Here is a 20,262-nt window from a genome sequence, read left to right as displayed (position 1 = left end):
CAGGACAATGACAAAGAAAATGCCTTGCAGATTATTCCCCCTCCTCATTCTTGCGGCTTCTGCAATAGTCGAAATGAAGCCAATTTGGAAAAGATATAAATTACGAAGCGCTTTAGATGTAGTACTAAGATAGAATCGCTGCAGAAAGCAGGGGCAATCCATAACTCCTTGAATAACATCAAGCAAGAAAAATAAAAACAAAATAGATCGAAGAGAATGCAGAGATTTCAAATCTGTAAGTAGGCATCTAAAATAGTATGAGGGTAGGGAGTAATCAAAACGAAGGGAGTAATCAAAACGATATACATATGTAATTAATATACTACTGTGGGCAAAAAGTAAGGTGAATTTATTTGTCAAACTTCGCGGGATTAAAATTTCGCTCTAGTTATTTTTTTCATGAGTTGGCAGGACTGTTAATAACATCTGGGCTTTCAAGTGAATGTCATTATCAGTAATATAATATATTTACGCTTGTGTTTACCAAACGTCCAAGAGTGCATTTTTCGATTTTTCGAAATTTCGGCTGCGGAAACATTTAGTATGTTGCAGAAGGCATTCGGTGATTCGACCATGTCGCAGAAAAATGTTTATAAGTGGTACACAGACTTCAAAGAGAGCCGAGAACGTGTTGATGACTTGGAGCGCTCCGGACGAACATCGACGTCAACAGATGACCAACACGTCAATAAAGTGAAGGAGTTAGTGAAGAATATCAGAAGGATCTGTGAAAACCATTTTGAAAGACCATATGGGCCTACGAAAAGTCAAATCTCGTTTCGGTACCGAAAACTCTCAATTTCTTGGAAAAAAATTCGTCGCGTTGATGTGAGTGAAACAATGCTTTCAGACTATCAATACAAGCTCAAATGCATCATTACGGGAGATTAGACTTGGATTTATGCTTACGACCCTGAAACAACCGACCAATCAAGCGAATATTGTGCTAAAGCCGAAAAGAGCACGTCAAAGTCGTTCAAAAATAAAGGTCATGATGACAGTTTTTTTTCGATTTTCGTGGTGTAGTGCACTATGAGTTCCTTCCACCTGGCCAAACTGTTAATAAGGAATATTATTTGAGCGTTATGCGTCGTTTACGTGACCATTTCGCCAAAACTTCCACGTATATCGTTCAGCAACCACCGTATTCGCTTGATTTGGCTCCGTGTGACTTCTGGCTATTCCCAAAACTCAAGAGACCACTCCTCGATTGAGGAGATAAAAGCTGAATCGAAGAAGGTGCTGATGGCTATACCGGAAATGGACTATTTGGCATGTTTCGGGGATTGAAAAAATCGTTGGCATAAGTGTATTTCATCGAGAGGGGATTATTTTGAAGGGAATGAAAGTGATTTACAAGAATAAATAAAGATTTTTCATTTTACAACCAAATTCACCTTACTTTTTGCCCACAGTAGTATCCAGTATGTCATATGTTGCAGTTACTCGTAATTCATTGAGTACGTGGAGTAATATAAGGGCATTTCTCAGCTTATTTTGTATTAAAGCTTGCATTAATGTGTATAATAGTTTGGTATTGAAAAAAAACGCCAATAATTTTCACAGTGTACACTAATGAGGAAGTCCAAAGCATATCGCATTGTGCTGAAAATAAGTTGTCTAAGCGGTAAAAACACAGTTGCGGGAGTTCACAACGCTGAAGTCAAGGCGAGTCATTGTCAAGAGAAGTCGGCTCGTATGTTAAGATATTCGCACTTTGAAATATTTTGCAATAATTCAATGGAAACTATGTAAATTTATGAAATCGGTAAAAACCATATATTCTAAGAAGAGAAACTTTCATTCAAACAATTTATGGAAAATATTAGAATACGCTGAGGGATTAACACTTTGCTAAAGTTTGCATTAAGAAATGCTATTAATTAATACCTGAAAAAGGAAATTATAATAATTCATCAGAAAGCGCACAATTAATAAATTGCCATAAGATTAATTACTACAAAAATATTTATTTATTTTTTAATAAACGTTTATGAGAAAGAAGCAAATGATGATTAATAAAAGTTTCAGAGGTGACAGAAGTTATTTTTAAAATCTACAAAAATTCAACAAATTTTTTAATTTTCTCATTTTTTATCTATTAAATAATACCGAATATGTTTTTTGAAATTAATCCACCCACTATTTATTTGTGTTTTTATGAGTTCAATATTTATTATTTTAAGTCAATTTCAGAATAAATCCCTAACGCATTCCATGCCAAAAAAGAAAGCAAGAACCCCAGACGTTTTACAAGAGATAACAATCCATTGCATGTGCGAAAAGCAGAATCGCCTAATCACTGAGCAAATAAAAGCATATTCACAAGCCCATGTACTTACGTGCTCATACATATCTTACAAATGCATACATAAAGGGTCCGCCATATAACTTTACGGAATTAAAAATGCTATAAAAAAGAAACTACTCAATATTTTTCCAAATTGTTTTTTTATTTTGAAGTACAATCCTTTCGCTTAATGATGGAACACTACTTCATTCATATGGCTGCCTCGGCTAGCCATGCACCCTCCCATACGATAGGTCCAATTTTTCAACATATTTTCGATTGTATGCGGCTGTATTTCAGCTATGACTTCGCGTATGTTGGTCTTCAGTGCATCAATTGTTGCTGGTTTGTTGGCATAACACTGGTCTTTGACGGCACCCCAGAGATAATAATCCAACGGCGTCAAATCGCAGCTCCGAGGCGGCTCAGAAGCACATATGCTTCATTCGGTGCTTTTCTTTTACCCATTGCCGTACGTAATTTTCGTACACATTCTGCAACATTACCATGATTTTCAAAGTAATGTCGCAATATTTCCCAGCGTTCTTTGAGTATATACACAACCATTTTCGTTCAGCGGAAGAATAAAACTAATTTTCTGTCAAATCAGATGATAGCTAAGTTTTACCATTCTTCAAATAATACCTAGTTCAAATCCGTAACGATAGATGGCGGGCCCTGTATATACGTATACGTATGTATGTTTACAGGTATTGCTGCCACACATACATAGAATATTTATTTTATGCCGAACTGTCCGTATCACCCATTTTTTTTTTCAACTAAAATCAATTCAATTCCAGTCTTAGTGATTTTACCAGTTTTTTTGTGATTTTTTCTCCTACCTGCTTTTGCGGCTTCACTGTCCGCGCTTCAAATATGTGCTTACACACAAATACGGCTCGACATTCAGAATCTGATCGTCATCAGTCGTGGTATTCGCACAGCTGCGGTTGTGCGCCATAAATTCGAAAATAGAAACGCGCTAACGAAAAGTTTTCAAATTCAAAATTGTTTAAATAATTTTGACAAACATCTAAAATCTAACAAACGGACCACAACGAATTTTTGCCCAGTCCAAATAACTGCAATTTGACAAACATTTGAAGAGAGTGTGCGCCTGCGTTGCCAACGAACGGATAAAATATATTAGTCTCCATCAGGCTCAGTGCGTGCAGGATGCCTACTACACGGCAATTCACTTTGGGCTGCGGATTAGTTGTGCTGCTGTTCACAATTTGCCAACCGAAGGGTAAATATTTTTATGCAAATCATGGCTGGATTTGGGTTAGTGTGTGAAGAGTTTTTATACTGTTGCTGTTGCTGTTGCTGTTTTCAGTGCTATGTGTTGGGTGCTGGGGCAAGTGTTAAGCATATTTTTTGCAGCCAGTGTGCCTGTCACAGTGGTGCAGTTGTTAATACGGGTGACAGGTTGAGACTACATTGCTGGTCAGCAAAATGAATTCGATGCTGTGTTTTTTCTGAGGTTGTGTTCATTTTAGTGTTTGGTGTAAGTTAGGGAATCTAATATTTACAAGGACTTACAGTATTTCATCTAAGGAAAAACTCATGTTAAAACTTTTACGAGTGCAAATGCAGAAAAAAATCCTTTATTTTCGAAAAAAACTGGAAATTCAGCAAAATAAGAAAAAAGTGTAGAAAAGGGGGTTATTATGGGATTTACTTACTGTACATACATATATATATAGTATAGTGGTAGTGAGTTTATCATGGAACGGATTTTCCTTGTTATTTTTAAAGGATTCATTATTTTTAGATTTTCACAAGTATTTCAAGTATATTTGATTGGTAATTACCTAGACGCAACTGTCCTCAAAAACATATGTGACCTGGTCTACGAAAAGGTGCCTTACGTGCGAAAACAAGTTTTCGAGAAAACAGCAGTTAAAGTATAAACTTCTAAAAAACCTTGTAACTTTTTTAAATATTAATATTTTTCAATCCGGTTTGGCTTATTTTCTTCAGCATAGATCACATTATTAATAAAATCACATAAGCAGTAAAAAACATATTTTTATATATAAATAAATAAGAAAAAGTTAATGCAAGTCGCAGAAATCGTTATAAAAAATAAGTTAGCTTTTGTACCGACATCCATGCCAAAAAAAACTTATAAGACCCGGTGACAAAAATTTTTCGAAGTACTGAATACGATTCTGGTGTCAAATTTGAAAAATTTTAAATGGCATATCCAAGATGGCGCCCCAAACATACAAAATAATTTAAGTTTTCCGAATAGCAACAATAACTATAAATAAGTGAATATGATATCAAATTGACAATTTTACAGTTGACAGCTGCGTTACGTCTCCTTATTCTACTTCGTCGTTTTTCTGTTACTACGTTTATGTAATCATTTCTGTTAGTCTTTTGTTCACAAAATAGTGAAAAATGAGTGTTGACGAGGAGTTTAGTGCCGTTTTCAGTAAATATAATAGTAAATACAGTAAAGAAACGAAAGGCAAAGGATAGTTAAGATGTTCTCAAACCTGACGCAGAAAGAAGTCCATCTTCTTTACAACCAATACGTAAAAAAATTCTGAGAAAGACGGCGACGAAAAAAAATATAAAAACTTGAAAAACGTAAATTTTTGTGCATAAAAATAATAAAAATAATAACAAAAATTTACGTTTTTCAAGTTTTTATATTTTTTATCTTAGAAGTCGATATATTTTCATTATTTTAGTTTGTAAATAGAATCAGTTTTTTTTTTGTACTTGTACTATTCTTTCTCTTCACTCTGAAAAACCTTTTTATAAACTTGTCAAAAAATCAAAGACCCTAAAAATCCCCGACTAAAAAATTTCAAACGAATCCGATTCATTTTTAGTTTCGAAAACCATATTGGATCCATCATTTAGAATCTTTTAAATTTGATATTGGATTCGCAATTAGCGATACCACAACCCCTAAGTAACGAGTTTAGAAAGAATTCGATGCATTTTTTAAAATTTGTCCGCCATATTGGATCAGCTATTTTGATTTTTTTAAATCTCACAACAGATTCGTAATCAGCGACCTCCAAAACCCCCGAGTGAAAAGTTTCAAGCGGATCTGATGAATTTTGAAAAAATATGTCCGCCATATTGGATCCACTATATTGAATTTTTGAAATCTGATATTGGATTCGTAATCAGCAACGCCAAAAACCCCCGTGTATTGAATCTTAAGAGGATCCGTTAAATTTTAAAAGACATGTCCGACATAATGGATCCGCCATTTTGATTTTAAATAGTCTCACTTCATATTCAGCGACCTCGCAAACCCCCGAATAACAGTTTTTAAATATTTTAATTAACTTTTAATGTTGAAACAATGCCACAATTCGTGACAAAAATTTTGACAAATCCTTAAAAACCACCATTTATAAAGTTATGAATACATTTTTTGTAACAAATTTTTTGAAAACAGACTTCAGTATCGTATTCATTACACCTCAGACTGTCCAGGAATGGTTCAATTTTTAATTTGCACAAATTATTGTCTTCGTTATTCTAATTTGTATCATGACAAAAAATCAGTATTTTTCGTATTTGTACTTTTTTTTTTACTTTTAACAAACTTTTAAAAAAATTATGACTTTCTGGTTTTCACCATTTTAAAGAGCCACACTATTCGAATCAACAAAAAAGTTAAAAATGATTTTTTGACACGTAAGGTACCTTTTCATAGACCAGGTCACATATATTAGTATATGTATGTATACAAAATTTTATAAAAGTATATCAGAATAATCACTGATCCTTACAAACTATTATGTATGGATTATAAATTGAGAGCTCGCTCACAAAATAAAAACGTGTTTATTTATGACGAAGCTTTCTAGTCTGGCGCTAATATATGATGCTGTATATGTAGATATAACGTTCAACTTATGTAGATACAGCATTAGTTGTGAGTCGCTAGAAAAAGTCGAATTTCAGGAGCCGTAAAAAATTGTTGATCTCTAATCCAAATATTTCTAGATTTAGGACCAGCAAAATAATAAGATACGATTTGGACTTATTAATTTATATTGAAGCTAAAAAGGACATTTTAGAAACTAACTGGTATCTTAAAAATCTAAAAACCCAAACGGTAAAAAAAAACTATTTTCGATTCTTACATTTTATTAAATTTTGGCAACTTTAAACTATTGGAACATCTAATAGATGATAATGGAATAGTAATCGACCTTCTGCCTTATCTCCGTACCCGTAAGGACTTCTCAACCACTCGTGATCACTTTATCACGGATGCCAACCGGAGGCATTGTTGTAACAGTCCTTTTTACTCCACATCTACATTTGCGATGAGTATCGCATCAATTGCATGGCATGCGGAACAAATCTGCAGCAATGATGTATTTTTTACGTGAGCATTTCATCCCATAACTTTTCATGCGAACAAAAAAAAATCCTTGCAAAGCGCTTTCTGCATTTTCGAGCAAAAAAAAAAAGTTTATTAAACGAAAAATTATGTAGAAAGAGTGTCGTTAATTAATGGATTCCCTATTCGTTAAAAATCTGAAATAGGCAAATCGAATTAGGAAGGGCAATTATTTTCTTCTTTTTTTGTAAAGTTGCCACTACAAAGATTTCTTATAAACATATCTCCGTCATAAGTTCTGGCTTTATTGCATGAGGTCTGCGATGGACGGTCTCCATTCGTATTATCTCGTATCGTATTTGTATACGATCCGCATCCGCAGGTCCGCAGATTAGGGGTTAGGGACTGGAAGCCTTGTTATTATGAAAGTCCTATTCGAAAGAAAAAATGCTACAGTTGTGCCTTGAGTTGGCTACACAGTGGTCACACTTTTCGATGTCCGATGTTCAGCAATAGTTTCGAAAAACCCTGTATACTAAATTAAAAACCCTATCCGAAGATTTATAATTTTTGCAAATGACGTCATATGTCAATCATATTTGACACTTGCGAACCAGACAACTGCAGTATACCAAAAGGCGATCAATTTTTTTTTTTTTTTTTTGTGGGTGAGGTAGGGTTCAAAATGCCTTCGCATTTACAGCGACCGTAGTCTACTGCGTCATGTGGTGTGGCCACTAAAACGATCCCTGCTCTCCTTCTGGGGAAACACCCTTCCCGGAACTGTTTTCTATATTACTTCGGGAGGGCCCAGAACGGCATCCATAAAGGACCAATTCTATTCACCCACGTCTGGGTCCACAGCTTTCATGCTATAGGCTCGTCTTCTTGTGTCTCTTTCTGTGCCGCTTCACTTTGCTGCACTGGTGATCAATGGTGCGCGCAATATTAAGATTTTCATAACTCAAAATCACTTTTTTTATTCAGTAAGAAAATTATGCAAAAAAAAAAAATACAATGACTAATTTTGACCAACCTCATATTATACAGCCCAAGGGTGCACATATTACATTAACACGGTGTTGCACAATAACTGACAAAACTCAACCTTAAAATAATCAAAAAATACTTTTTTCCAACTTATTCGCTTAACGTATCACAAATATAAATTTAAATACTCAGTTTGCGTTTTACTGCCGGCCAAATATTCCGGCAGCACAGCACGCGTGCTTAGAATATCATCCATTTTGCCGCTTTCGTGCTTCTTTTATTCATTTTAAATCTTCATGAATTATGAGGAAATAAGACTAAATTGTTGAGTAATATGGAGTTGGATCCCTCATCTCAGTTTTTCTAACAGTCTAAGCAATACCTAATCCTAGCCAATAACGTGTCTCCTCGACTTATCTTTCTCAAGGCAAGACAGGTTGCATTGGCATTTGTGAGCAATTAACTATGAAAAGTACCAAAATTTTGCAGCTGCACATCCTAGAACTGGGGTCATGATCAGCTTAAAATTAGTTAATTAAATTTTAATTAAAACCTCAATAAATCACAATAATGATTGTGTGAAACATTTATCTATGCATATCATGACTCGAAGGGGGGAGATGATGAAATTACATAAATTACAGCTTTGAATACCAAGGCACCTTTTCCAACAGAATAGTGAAGTGTGCCTCCAAGTTCTTTAAGACCATGTATTACTTGTCTCCCGGCGGACGCGCCTCCAGGTGGCGAATGGGGAAATGTCTCGTAGATGTGCCGGGCAGATGGGAAATAAAATACCACCGGCGGACCAAAAAAAGCAGACACTGTTTGGAGGTGCAGATAGACATCCTATCACCAAGCTAGAGTAGGCAGACTATCAACCTACCAAACTCCTTTTGCAATGAATCGTCAAATTTACTGCCTCGGATAAAAAAAGACAAATAAATCGTCGATGACTTTTGGCTATCGTATTAGGATTATGATCTAAAAAAGACGCCCTATGCTCCAATAGGAGTTAAAGGAAATATATACACATAAATGTATTAAAATATATATTTATATTAGTTATTATCATTTAATTTATCAGCAAAATCACAACACTATGAGGAACAAATTGCTTTCTATAATTAAGAGGATATAATTCAGGCAAATATTCCTCAATTTCATTATCTCGATCTCTCATCTTTCATGGTTTTGCCCTGAGAAAGTTCTTTAGATAATCATAATTGTCACTCATTTTACGAATGCTTTATGAAGGACTATTTAAAACGACAAGAATTATTTAAAATCTTTATCTTTTATCTTTATATGCTTAAATATTTTGTTGTACCTGAAATGTAGAGAACTAATCAATAATAGCGCAATAACTTCCATCGAACGACATTAGAGAATCTGCAAAAGAAATTGTTAAAATATTTTACTTTCTACTTATCACGAACGCTTGTGCGTAGCAAATAATCCCCAAACGGGTACCAAAAACAATATTTTTACTGAACAGTTTTTGGAGATTTTGAATTTATTAACGACTTTCTGTTTTTTGTGTATTCATTTATTTTCTGACGTACAAATTATCGATTGTTTTCTAATTATGAAGGAAAAAACAAATCGTTATGAATATAAAACTGGCTGGCAAATAAAATTTATAGCGAAACTTGTGCTAATTTGCATAAATTAATTAAATAAAACGAATCACTTAATTAGACAGGTTTACTGTGTGTCTTGGGATGAAGACGTGTTTTTAGGCACGGATCGGGTTAATGGCAGACATAAGCTGCAGTAGAACTTCAGAGATAATTATGTGTATCAAAATACTTTGTATAATTTTTATTTTACTAAGCTAAAACATAGTATTACTTTTTATTATTTATTAAATTAAAGAAGTTGATGCTCTCTTTGATTTAATTTAATAAATGTTCTCTTTAATTTAATTTGTATAAATTAAAATATTATATTTTACTGAAAAATATATAAATTAATTAATAGCTCGTTGTGATTCGAAGTATTTATTGATTTATAAATTTATTTATGTATTTATTAAAAGAAGCCAAAAGTCGTTAAGACAAAGGGAGCACGGCTGCCGGGGCATTCAGTTGAAAATCAATTTAAAAAGATCCTTTTAAAAACACATGCGTGTATTTCAAATTAATATTTTTTGAAAATAAAGGCCATAATATTTTTTTCTAAAAAAGCTTTAAAAGTTAATTTTTTTATATGCAAAAAGCACCTTCGTTTTAGAAATGAGGCAAAAAATGCTTTAGTTTTAAATATGTGTGCCCTATTTATATTATTCACATTTATTTCTCTTTATTTTCCTATATTTTGTTTTACTTAATCTGATTTTATTTTACTTTTTTACTTCATTTTCCCTTTTCTTGTTTTACTATAATTTTAATTTATTTTATTTTACTCTAACTTTATTTAATAAATTTTTTTGCCAACCTTTTTTATTACATTTCACCGCATTTTATTTTAGTTTAATTTAACTTTATACAATCTTAGTTTTAGCAAATTTCAAGATATTCGGGCCACATGCAGCACTTACAAGCAGCAACCACAAGCACTTAGCACACTTACACTGATCAAAGCGTTCAACATTTACTTACAAATATTTGTTCACTGTGCACTTCTCACTTATCACTTAACATTTATTTTCTCCTTTGTGAATTCACATTTGCAGTAGTGGATGCGCAATTCTTCCCTTTGTTCAATCAGCAACAGCGTCGTTCCGCCAACGAAGGCTCCGTTTCGCGTGCCGACAGCAATGCCTTTGAAAAAGACATCGACTATGGTCCAATCGGTATCACCAAAGATGTTTCTAATTCACGCGATGTAACAGAACAAAATGGCGGTCAATTTAACGGTGGAACCACCAGTGTGGCTAACAGTAATGCCATTACACATGAGTTAAACCTGGGACCACTAGATGTGGGCAGCACACTTACACGCACGAAGACAAGCTCAAATGACGCCGTGTCTCGCGGTGTAGCTGAAGAGTTCAATGTGGGTAATCTCGAATTTGGCGGTTCTTTGGGGAGCGACAACCTACGTAGAAGAATTGGATTGGTACGTGATCCCAACGGTGGCACCGATCTAAATTTGGGTTTCCTTAGCCTTAATTTAGATCCCAATGCTCGGCGGCAGAATAATGGGGGTGCTTCGACCAAGGCGGAAGTAAATGCGCAGGGACAGGATGCGCTGACACGCGCCAATAGCAACTCGAACACGCAATCCCATAATTTTGACGGTTTGCAAATTACCGACAAAAGTTCTCATTCTGATGCTTTTGGACGAGTCAGCAATGGTCAGACTTCAGCTAATACTGTCGGTTTCGCTGGTGATGCTTCCACGAATGGTAACTCATTCGGCAGGCCTTTCTTCCGTAGGCGCCGTGGAACTTATGGCAGAGTACTTGCAGTTGTGAAACAACGATCTGCTCGTCCCAAACGCCGCGCACAATTCCCTCCATTTGAAAATCCAAACTACGGTTTCCAAGGCCCACAACAAGGCCCACCACAAGGCCCACAACGTCGTCAACCAGGGGGTTTCTTTTTCCCCGGCGACATTAATTCTCAGTCACAGGGCACAGCTGAACATAAAGGCAGTCTCTTTGACCAGCAAGCTGGCTCTAATGCACACTCAAACCGTCACGCAACCAAAGACGGTGTCTCTCAAGATAATGGTGGATCCAGTATTTCCTCGAATGTGGCCAAAGATGGTTCGAGTGGTCAAGTGAGCTCTGCTAATGTAAATAACCAGAATAAACAAACTAAGGACGGCAGCTCCAGCTCCAATGAGGGTCAGAGTCAGTCACTCAACTTCAACAAAAATGGGCAGCAGGCATCCTCGGCTAATGCCGGTACAACGCACACCCGTACGAAAGATGGCGAAGACATAAGTTCACATGGTCATTCACAGTCGACGAACAATAATAAACACGGTTCATCTAGTAACACTGCCAACACCAAAACGGATGTCATGCGCAATGGCAACTCAGAAAGTGTGACAGCCGATTCGAACAGTCAGTCGATCTATCAGGGTGCTAACGGCCAAAATGCTGGTGCTTCTACAAACGCGAATGTAAACTCACATCGAGGAGCCGACGGTTCTGTAACCAACTCCGCATCCAGCAGTGCGACGGCTAATAGTCAAGGTGGCGGTGATGCCAATGCATCAGCATCTGCCTCATCTGGAAGTAATGGTAACAGCGCCAACACCGATGCAAATGCTAATGCTGGTGGCTTCAATAACTTTGGTGGTTTTGGCGGATTTGATAGAAATGGCGGTGGTGGTGGTGGTTTTGGCGGTTTTGGCGGCTTTGGTGGGGCACAAGCTAATAGTGGCGCTCAGGGCGGTTGGTTCCGTTGAGGGAGAGGGCAAGAGGAGACAGTGAGAGAAAAATTGCGATTGTCGAAGAGATTATTTCAATTATGCTGAAATTTTATTAGAATAAAAATAAAATAATTTATGTTTCTTATTTGTGATTTTGTTATTGTTGTTAATGAGGCATAGCTGCACCGCTGTTGAAAGCTTTCACAAGACCCACATGCAAGTATATCACGTAATCTTATTCAACTAGGTAATCTACATGATTTGTAAAATTAAAAAATATTAGGATAAAATGTTTGCACCCAATTGCACTTACTTTTGATTAAGAACAAAAAGTAGCTCACAAGCCATAAATTCCAATCTTTCTTTACGAGTGAAATTCACAAGAGTCAAAAATTGCTTGCATAAGAATAATATTAGAGGATCGAGGTGATCATGATATTCGACGGTGTTTGAAGGGTGAGTTTTTAAGAGCTATAGGAAAGTTTTTCAAAAAAACACACTAAAATTCAGAAAAATTCATGACGTTTTTATTTAAATCGATATAAATCCATATAATTTAATGTTTGGAAATTATTTCATGCAAATGTTGACCGCGACTGCGCGTCAAATGGTCCATCCGCATAGTCAAATTTTGCCATACTCCTTCCAATGTTTCGGCCGGTATCTCACATATAAATGCTTTAATGTTGTCTTCTAATGCGTTAATTGAAGTGGGCTTGTCTGAATAGACATAAGCTTTAACATAGCCTCACAAAAAATAATCTAAAGGCGTTATATCGCACGATGTGGGTGGCCAATTGACAGGTCCCGAACGTGAAATAAAATGTTCACCGAACTCGCCTCTCAACAAGTCCATTGTTACGCGTGCTGTGTGGCATGTGGCACCGTCTTGCTGAAACCACATGTCATGCAAGTCAAGCTCTTGCATTTTGGCAAAAACAAGTTGGATATCATTTCACGGTAGCGCTCACCATTCACAGTTACGTTACGATTCGCAGCATCTTTGAAGAAGTACGGTCCAATGATACCTCCAGCCCCTAAACCGCACCAAACTGTGACCTTTTCTGGATACATTGGTAGCTCTTGCAATTCTTCTGGATGATCTTCACTCCAACATCCATTCGACAATTCTGCTTATTTACGTACCCATTGATCCAAAAATGAGCTTCGTCGCTGAACACAATTTTTCGATAAAAAAGTGGATCTTCGGCCAACTTTCCAAGAGCCCATTCACCAAAAATTCTGCGTTGCGGTAGGTCGTTCGGCTTCAATTCTTGCACTAGCTGTATTTTGAAAGGCTTCACACCTAAATCCTTTCGCAAAATTTTCCACGTTGCTGAGTAACAGATGCCCAATTGCTGCGAACGGCGACGAATCGATAATTGATGAATTGATGGTCATCATTAACGCCGATACAGCTGCATTATTTTCTTCAGTGCGCACTCTACATAAGCGGTGGTTTGATGTCCAATAAAGTAAATTTGGTTCTAAATTTAGTCACAATACCTCGAATAGCTGCTTCAGTGGGTCGATTAAACTGACCTTAAATGGAAGAAGCGAGCGATGAACTTTTTTAACAGAACACGCATTTTTGTAATAAAATTCAATGATTTGCAAGCGTTGTTCGTTAGTAAGACGATTCATGGTTAAATTATAGACCAAACTGAAGATGTTTGACAGTGAAACAAAACACGAAACGTGCGTCAGCTGTTTAAACAAACTGTTTAAAAAGAGAATAGCTAAAAAAATCACCCGTTAGCTGAGCAGAATTGAGCTGGCAATGGTACAAAGAAACCTCTAAGTATTAGGTGAAGTTAGAAATTCATAAAGTATTTTCGCTTTATTATTATTACGACGAAATTATCATAGTTAGGATTGTCTGATTCAGATAAAAATTTGTTTTTTCCTTTTGAAAAAATCTTCAGTTCATGGCACATTGCTTTCTGTATCCATGATTTCCACGACTTCATCGACGCTTTTGGTGTTATCAACGTTCATCTGGTCTGCAACGCTCACATGACCTGAAGAGAATCATTAGAACCACTCATTTGCTGTTGCTTCCGATACCTTATTGGATTCACAAGCATAAACATACAAGCCTTTGGTTAGAATCAAGATGCTACTTCCTGCTCAGTCTAATATGCTGCAAGACTCTAGAGTCTGTCAATGCGTGAAAATCAAAGTAGAACTATACTAAACCAAGCCTCACTTTAAATCGAGTGACAACCTCTAGATGAAACACACGGCTCCGACCCAAATTGTTATATAGTATAATACAATGCGAGTATAATTACTTGACCAACAAAGATATCCCAGCAAACACAAATAACATGTGGATGCAAGAAAGTAGTTTAGGTACACATCATATTAGACTCCAATTGGCCAAGTCTTCTTCAAATTACACCAACTAATTCGTTCTGAAACTTTCTCTCCCCTTAGTTTTCGTTTGTTGACATCTTATTGCATATTGCAGTCCTCTGACTAATAATCATCATTATAGTTCCTAGGGCACCGTTGCCGAGCACTCCCCACTCCGCTTGCTTTTGCCTTTGCTTGCTGCCACCTCAAGTTTTTGTTCACAGCTTTTATTTCACTCTCGGTGCAACCGTGCCATGAGCCCTCTGCCTCTCGGTTCCGCTGACCGTGGGGATTCCAGTCTAGTGCTTCACTGCTGATATCCGTGCCTCCTTTGAGTACTGTCTGGCCGAGGACAGACTTCACATTTGAATTAAAGATTCGAAATCTAGTATGTACGCTGTTGGAGACTCGCAGATGCGTTTCTTACTTTGTGCAGCCTTGCTAAAACATCACTTTTGCATCCCCCATCTGCCGTGAACTGGCTTCCAAGATATTGAAAGCCGCTCACTTTGTCAATGCTGTTCTCTCCAATATCGAATGTCATTTGCCTTTGTCTAAGAGCGCCACCAATGGGCATCATAGGATAGTTTTTAGCGAAAATTTCTATTGCGGTAGACTCTATTGGCCTCAAAACTTTCAACAAAATGGCCACCAAATTTCGCAATTTTTCCCACTCTGAAACTAAATGGATTCACTAGGACGGAATACTTCACCAGTGTGTTTGTAAAACTGCCAGCTTAACAGCAACAACACTAAAAATGTGCTGCAAAAGCAACTTTTTCAGAATTTTTTTGGCTATACAGACAACGACCGCCTCGGCTTCGGCCATAAAGTTTCAGTTCAGTTTCGGCTCGGCATCGGTCAAAAAAGATCTAAGTTTTACCCGAACATTTCTTTTTCGTTTTATTCTTAGAGCTTCACGTTTGGTTTTTTGGGTTTTTCATATAAGTTTGCTATCAAGTTGCATGCCGAGATATTTAGAGACGTTAGTGTAGGGATAATTATATTATTGAGCTTAACGGGTGGGCACGTTTTTTAATTTAGTGGAAAAGTGACTTGGGCAGATTTTGTCTCGTTTGCCTTAATGCGCTAGTCTTTCGACCAATGAGTTATTTGATCAAGACCTTTCTGGAGGAGGCTAGAATGAGGGTGGGAGTCAATTGTGAGTATGGCAGTGCCATTCGCCAACGTTCCGACTATTGCGCCTTCGGAAGGTGGTAGATCGTGTGTGTATAGCAGGTATAGGATGGGGCCCATAATATTGCCTTGGGGTAACTAGCTGAACTTTCACTAAGTTCAGACTGTTCTTCGCCTTGTTTGACAAAGAAATATCGATTTTCGAGGTAGAACTTAATTAATATGTAATAGTTTATTGATAGAGTGTCTTGTCAAAGGCTTGAGATATATCGAGGAAAGCCGCTGTGCAGTGTTTTATGTTTTTTTTTTTGTTCAAATGCAAGTTTTTATTCGATGGTACTGATGGCATTTTAATTGTACTATGTATTTAAAAAAAAATTAAAATAAGTTAATGTTAAATGTAAAAAAGTCGAATTATATGATAATTCCACCATCTAATAAAATGAGATTAGAACGGCACAATTTATCTATTAGAAGCGAAAGAATTTCAGAAGAAATCACAGTTAAATCGAAATTAAATTAAATTTCCATGACCACATTGGCTATACGATGGACGAAATAGCGGAAAAAAGTTAATTTATGAATAGAACTTGTAAACATCTAAGAAGGAGGTATAAAATTCTAGGTTATAAGTCTATTATTGGGCCACATTTCATATACTGCCTTACTATTTTGCTTATAACATCTGATACTCAGATAGATAAACTCGCAAAATATAGTAGAGCTCGGCCGCCGTAGCCGAATGGGTTGGTGCGTGATTACCATTCGGAATTCACAGAGAGAACGTCGGTTCGAATCTCGGTGAAACCAAAATTAATAAAAACATTTTTCTAATAGCGGTCGCCCCTCGGCAGGCAATGGCAAACCTCCGAGTGTATTCCTGCCATGAAAAAGCTCCTCATAAAAATATCTGGCGTTCGGAGTCGGCTTGAAATTGTAGGTCCCTCCATTTTGTGGAACAACATCAAGACGCACACCACAAATGGGAGGAGAAGTTCGGCCAAACACCCAAAAAGGGTGTACGCGCCAATTATATATAATATATATATATAACATACAAAATAGTTGAAATAATAATATGATTCTAATACGGGCGATAGCCATTGATGTTGTGAACAACATATTAAAATTTCAGACGATTCGAGTGAATAGTTGTTTTTTTTTTAACAACACCAGGCCGAAAAAAGTCGTTTCGAGACACATGAGTTTAAAGTTTGAGGAGCGCACGGACCGCTCTCTACCTAGTTAATGGGCTGTGGAAGCTATAATATTGGGAATTTCCGCATGAAAATTTCACAGTATAAAAAGTAATGTAAATTCGGGTATTGTGGGCACCAACTCTGCCAAAATAATCCTAATGAAAAAGGGATATTTTTTTCTCTCTTACAGATATTGAATTATCTTTATATATTATTCCAAAATATACCCTAATATAATCGTTTTCATCTGATGATATAAAAAATCTGAAACCACCTTAAAAGTTGATGAAAAGAAAAGTTGTGGGTAATATGGCCCAAGGTTTTCGGGTAAAGTGGGCCTCTGCATAAAATCACCAAAAACAATTGTAAGAGTTAATAATAAGTCAATGAATATATTCATGCATTTTTTTATTTTAATTATTGACCTTCTTCGTTCACTATCTTAAAAAAAAAATTAGTAAACTTAGGTAAATATAAATCCACATTCTGTACAGCAGATGGTGGAAATTTGTGTTTCTCATACTCTTGCTCAAGTAAATCGAAAAACCGTTTTACATTTTCTTTTGCGGAACCCAACGTTCCCGTTGGAGAGCGAAAACTAAGCTCATATTTGTGCCTGCGCAGGAATCCAAGCAGCCAATCTTTCCCGCACATTACTTAAGGACCGAAAATTTGTTTGGCACTTTATTTCTTTCCGCCAGCTGAAACGCCAGTGAGACCCCAAAGTCTTGATTCCATTTCTAATGCATATCTTACAAGGTATTTTTCTGTGGCTTTGTGCAGTATTGGCTTACCTCTAAGTGAGGTTTTTAAAAGCAGGCTCGGGGATGCGTTACTTCTGGCCATTCTTTGCATTGTAGAACGATGTATTGATGCAAAAAGTGTGTCCATCTCCTCATTCCTAACAGCTTCAATGGCTTTTTTCATCATACCGGGGTCCCATTTCCTTATTTCTCCATTTTTAGCATGTCTAAATACATATGCATAGTTGGGAAAAAAAATGTTAAGGGAGCAATGTGGGCTATTAGTTCACAATACCCGACGCTGACTAGCCCACATCAGCCACTGCAGCACTTACAAGAAACAAGTATTACAAACTTTTGTTCAAATAATTTAAAAAGAGTTTCTTACGGCATTAAAAAAATTGTAATAGTTCAATACTTGTATCTGAACTTTCACGCTCTAAAAACGGCTGGAATTTAGAACAATGTATATTTGGGAATTTTTGGCAAACTATAATGTTTTTTTTAATGTAACTTGGTGGAGATGTTAGTGAGGTGTTAAGGAACACTCTTTATAACTTTAAATTATGCGGGAAATAATAACTTTGTAATTATTTGCCTTCAAAATGCCCTCGGGAACTTCACTATAATTTGCCACATTACACTCTACGAGTATATTTTTTAACATTTCACTAAAATTCACCAAATATACACTCACACGCGTGTTTTTACTGATTTTTATGCTAATGTTCTAATTATTTCATTTAAAACTAAATGCAAATTCATTTGCCCATGCAAACACTTTCCAAAAATTCTACAATTTTACAAAAACCCTTCTAGTCGATGCTCCTGTAAAATGCAAAGGAACCTCCGTATGTATACCGTTTGTTTAACTGTTGTGTTCCAATGTTATTTTTTCCATTGTTTTTGATACGTATATTGTTATTGGTAAGTACATCGTAGTATACGAGTATTGTTACTGATATATTTAAGCGTGCAAGTTTTAAATCAACTGAAAAGTTAAAATACGCTCTTTAAAAGATACCATTGAAAATTTTAAGAATGAATCCACCTGAAAGCGGTAAGTTTATAATTTTATTTATAAATATATCTCATAGTAATAAATTTATTTACAGATTGTGAACTTCCCACAACGAGCAAAGCGATTTCAACGCCAGGCAATACTCCTTTGCCACATAGTCTGACGGCGTTGGAAATAAAGTCTATGTGGAACTTTTCGAAAGTAATGCAAAACCTGAACACAACGGAAAAGTGTGTAGCATTTGCGGAGGAAAATGGCCTTGTGTTGCGTTCCAGGCTCTGTCGCACCCTCAGGACCCAAATGAAACTACAAGTTAGAGGAAACGATTCTTTGGGTACCTTTAGGTGCAGTAAGGGACAGTGCAAGAGGAAGTCAGGAGTGTCCAGAGCTACTGGAACGTGGTTCGAGCAATGCAAGATTTCGCTGCCCACATTTTTTATCTTATGTACGCATATGCGCACCGCTGGTCGCACGAAAATGTACGCTTTGAAAATTATTTGGAAGGATCCTGTCTTTCAACAGCCACCATTTGCGACTGGTTTAATTACTACCGTGAGGCGGTAAGTTTATACCAGATTGACAGGCAGGAGTCGGTGGGTAGGATTTGGGGTCCTGGAAAAGTCGTACAAATTGGCGAAAGTAAATTTGGCAAGCGGAAGTATAATAAAGGTAATAAGTTGTATTTGTAATAAAGTATGAATTTTTTTGATCAGTATGTTTAAATTTAGGAAGAAGAGTGGAAGGCCACTGGGTTCTCGGCATTATTGAGGACGGTAGTGAGGATCTCCGCCTAGAAGTGTGTCCAGACAACATACGTTCCGCGGATGTGCTCATACCTTTAATTAGAAAGCACGTCAGAGAAGGCTCTATCATACATACGGACTGCTGGAGAGCCTATGACTGCTTGGCTAATTATGGGTATGAGCACAAGAAAGTAAACCACAGCGACCCCGACAACCCCTTTGTGGCGGAGGATGGTACTCACACGCAAAGAATTGAGTCTCAATGCCGCGTTGTCAAGAGATATTTCAATAAAGAAAACTATAACCACCCTGTTTGTTCTACAGATGTTATAGTTGAATATTTGTGGAGAAAATCTGTAAATAAAAATCACGAAGACCCATTTGTTAAACTGATCGGAGCAATAAAATACAGTTATAAACCGTAATTTTGGCTTTTAATTACTTTATTAATATCATTGTTTTTAAGTTTAAATGAGTTGTATGTTTTTATTTTCAAAAATATTTCTCAACTTTAAATTACAGCAAAAAATACTGCAGTTTTAGAATGAACCTTCCACTGAACATCGCTGCGTGCGAACTTCGTTTTCATTTCAGGTGTATGGCAACACCAACTTTTCGCTAAATTAGAGAACTTTAACATTAAATTACTTAAAAACTATAAGCCTCCGGCAGGTTCTGTTTTCAGATTCAAGATGGGGATACACCCATCTATCCCCCCCCCCCCCCCACCCTTTTAACCGTTTTTTTCAAAGCGATATACACTATACTAAAGTTTTCCCCTAAAAATAATCACTTGCTAAAAACTATCATTAATATTACACGCCACTGAAAAACCAATCGACTGCACTTCACAAAATATTTTTATCAACTGCTCATCAGTAAAGAGTCCAATTCAAAAGGCGAGCAGCCTAGTGAGCTTTGAAGTTCATAGGCAATCATTCTAGTGCTGGCTTGTTATTATGAAAAAATCAAACGTTGACCACATAACTCGAATAGCCCACAATACCCGATGTTCCTCTATGTGCTTTCATATGCACGTATCAAGGTATGTAAGTACATATATGTATGTAACTTTTTGTATTACCTCGATTCAGTGCCATGCAATGGACCAATATCTTGCAA

General features: G+C 36.5%; 1 protein-coding gene and 1 pseudogene across 1 annotated transcript; both read left to right on the top strand.

Moving 5' to 3' along the window:
* Positions 1-3,215: 3,215 nt before the first annotated feature.
* Positions 3,216-12,084, top strand: LOC129239095 (uncharacterized transmembrane protein DDB_G0289901-like). Its single transcript, XM_054874388.1, has 2 exons — positions 3,216-3,542; positions 10,288-12,084. The coding sequence occupies exons 1-2, from the start codon at positions 3,470-3,472 to the stop codon at positions 11,973-11,975; spliced, it is 1,761 nt and encodes a 586-aa protein (XP_054730363.1). The 5' UTR covers positions 3,216-3,469; the 3' UTR covers positions 11,976-12,084.
* A 6,496-nt stretch (positions 12,085-18,580) lies between these two features.
* On the top strand, positions 18,581-19,636 carry LOC129239096 (uncharacterized; annotated as a pseudogene).
* Positions 19,637-20,262: the final 626 nt, after the last annotated feature.

This window comes from Anastrepha obliqua, chromosome 2 (assembly GCF_027943255.1).
Source record: "Anastrepha obliqua isolate idAnaObli1 chromosome 2, idAnaObli1_1.0, whole genome shotgun sequence".
NCBI classification, from domain to species: domain Eukaryota; kingdom Metazoa; phylum Arthropoda; class Insecta; order Diptera; family Tephritidae; genus Anastrepha; species Anastrepha obliqua.
This window is presented reverse-complemented; position numbering and strand designations above follow the sequence as displayed.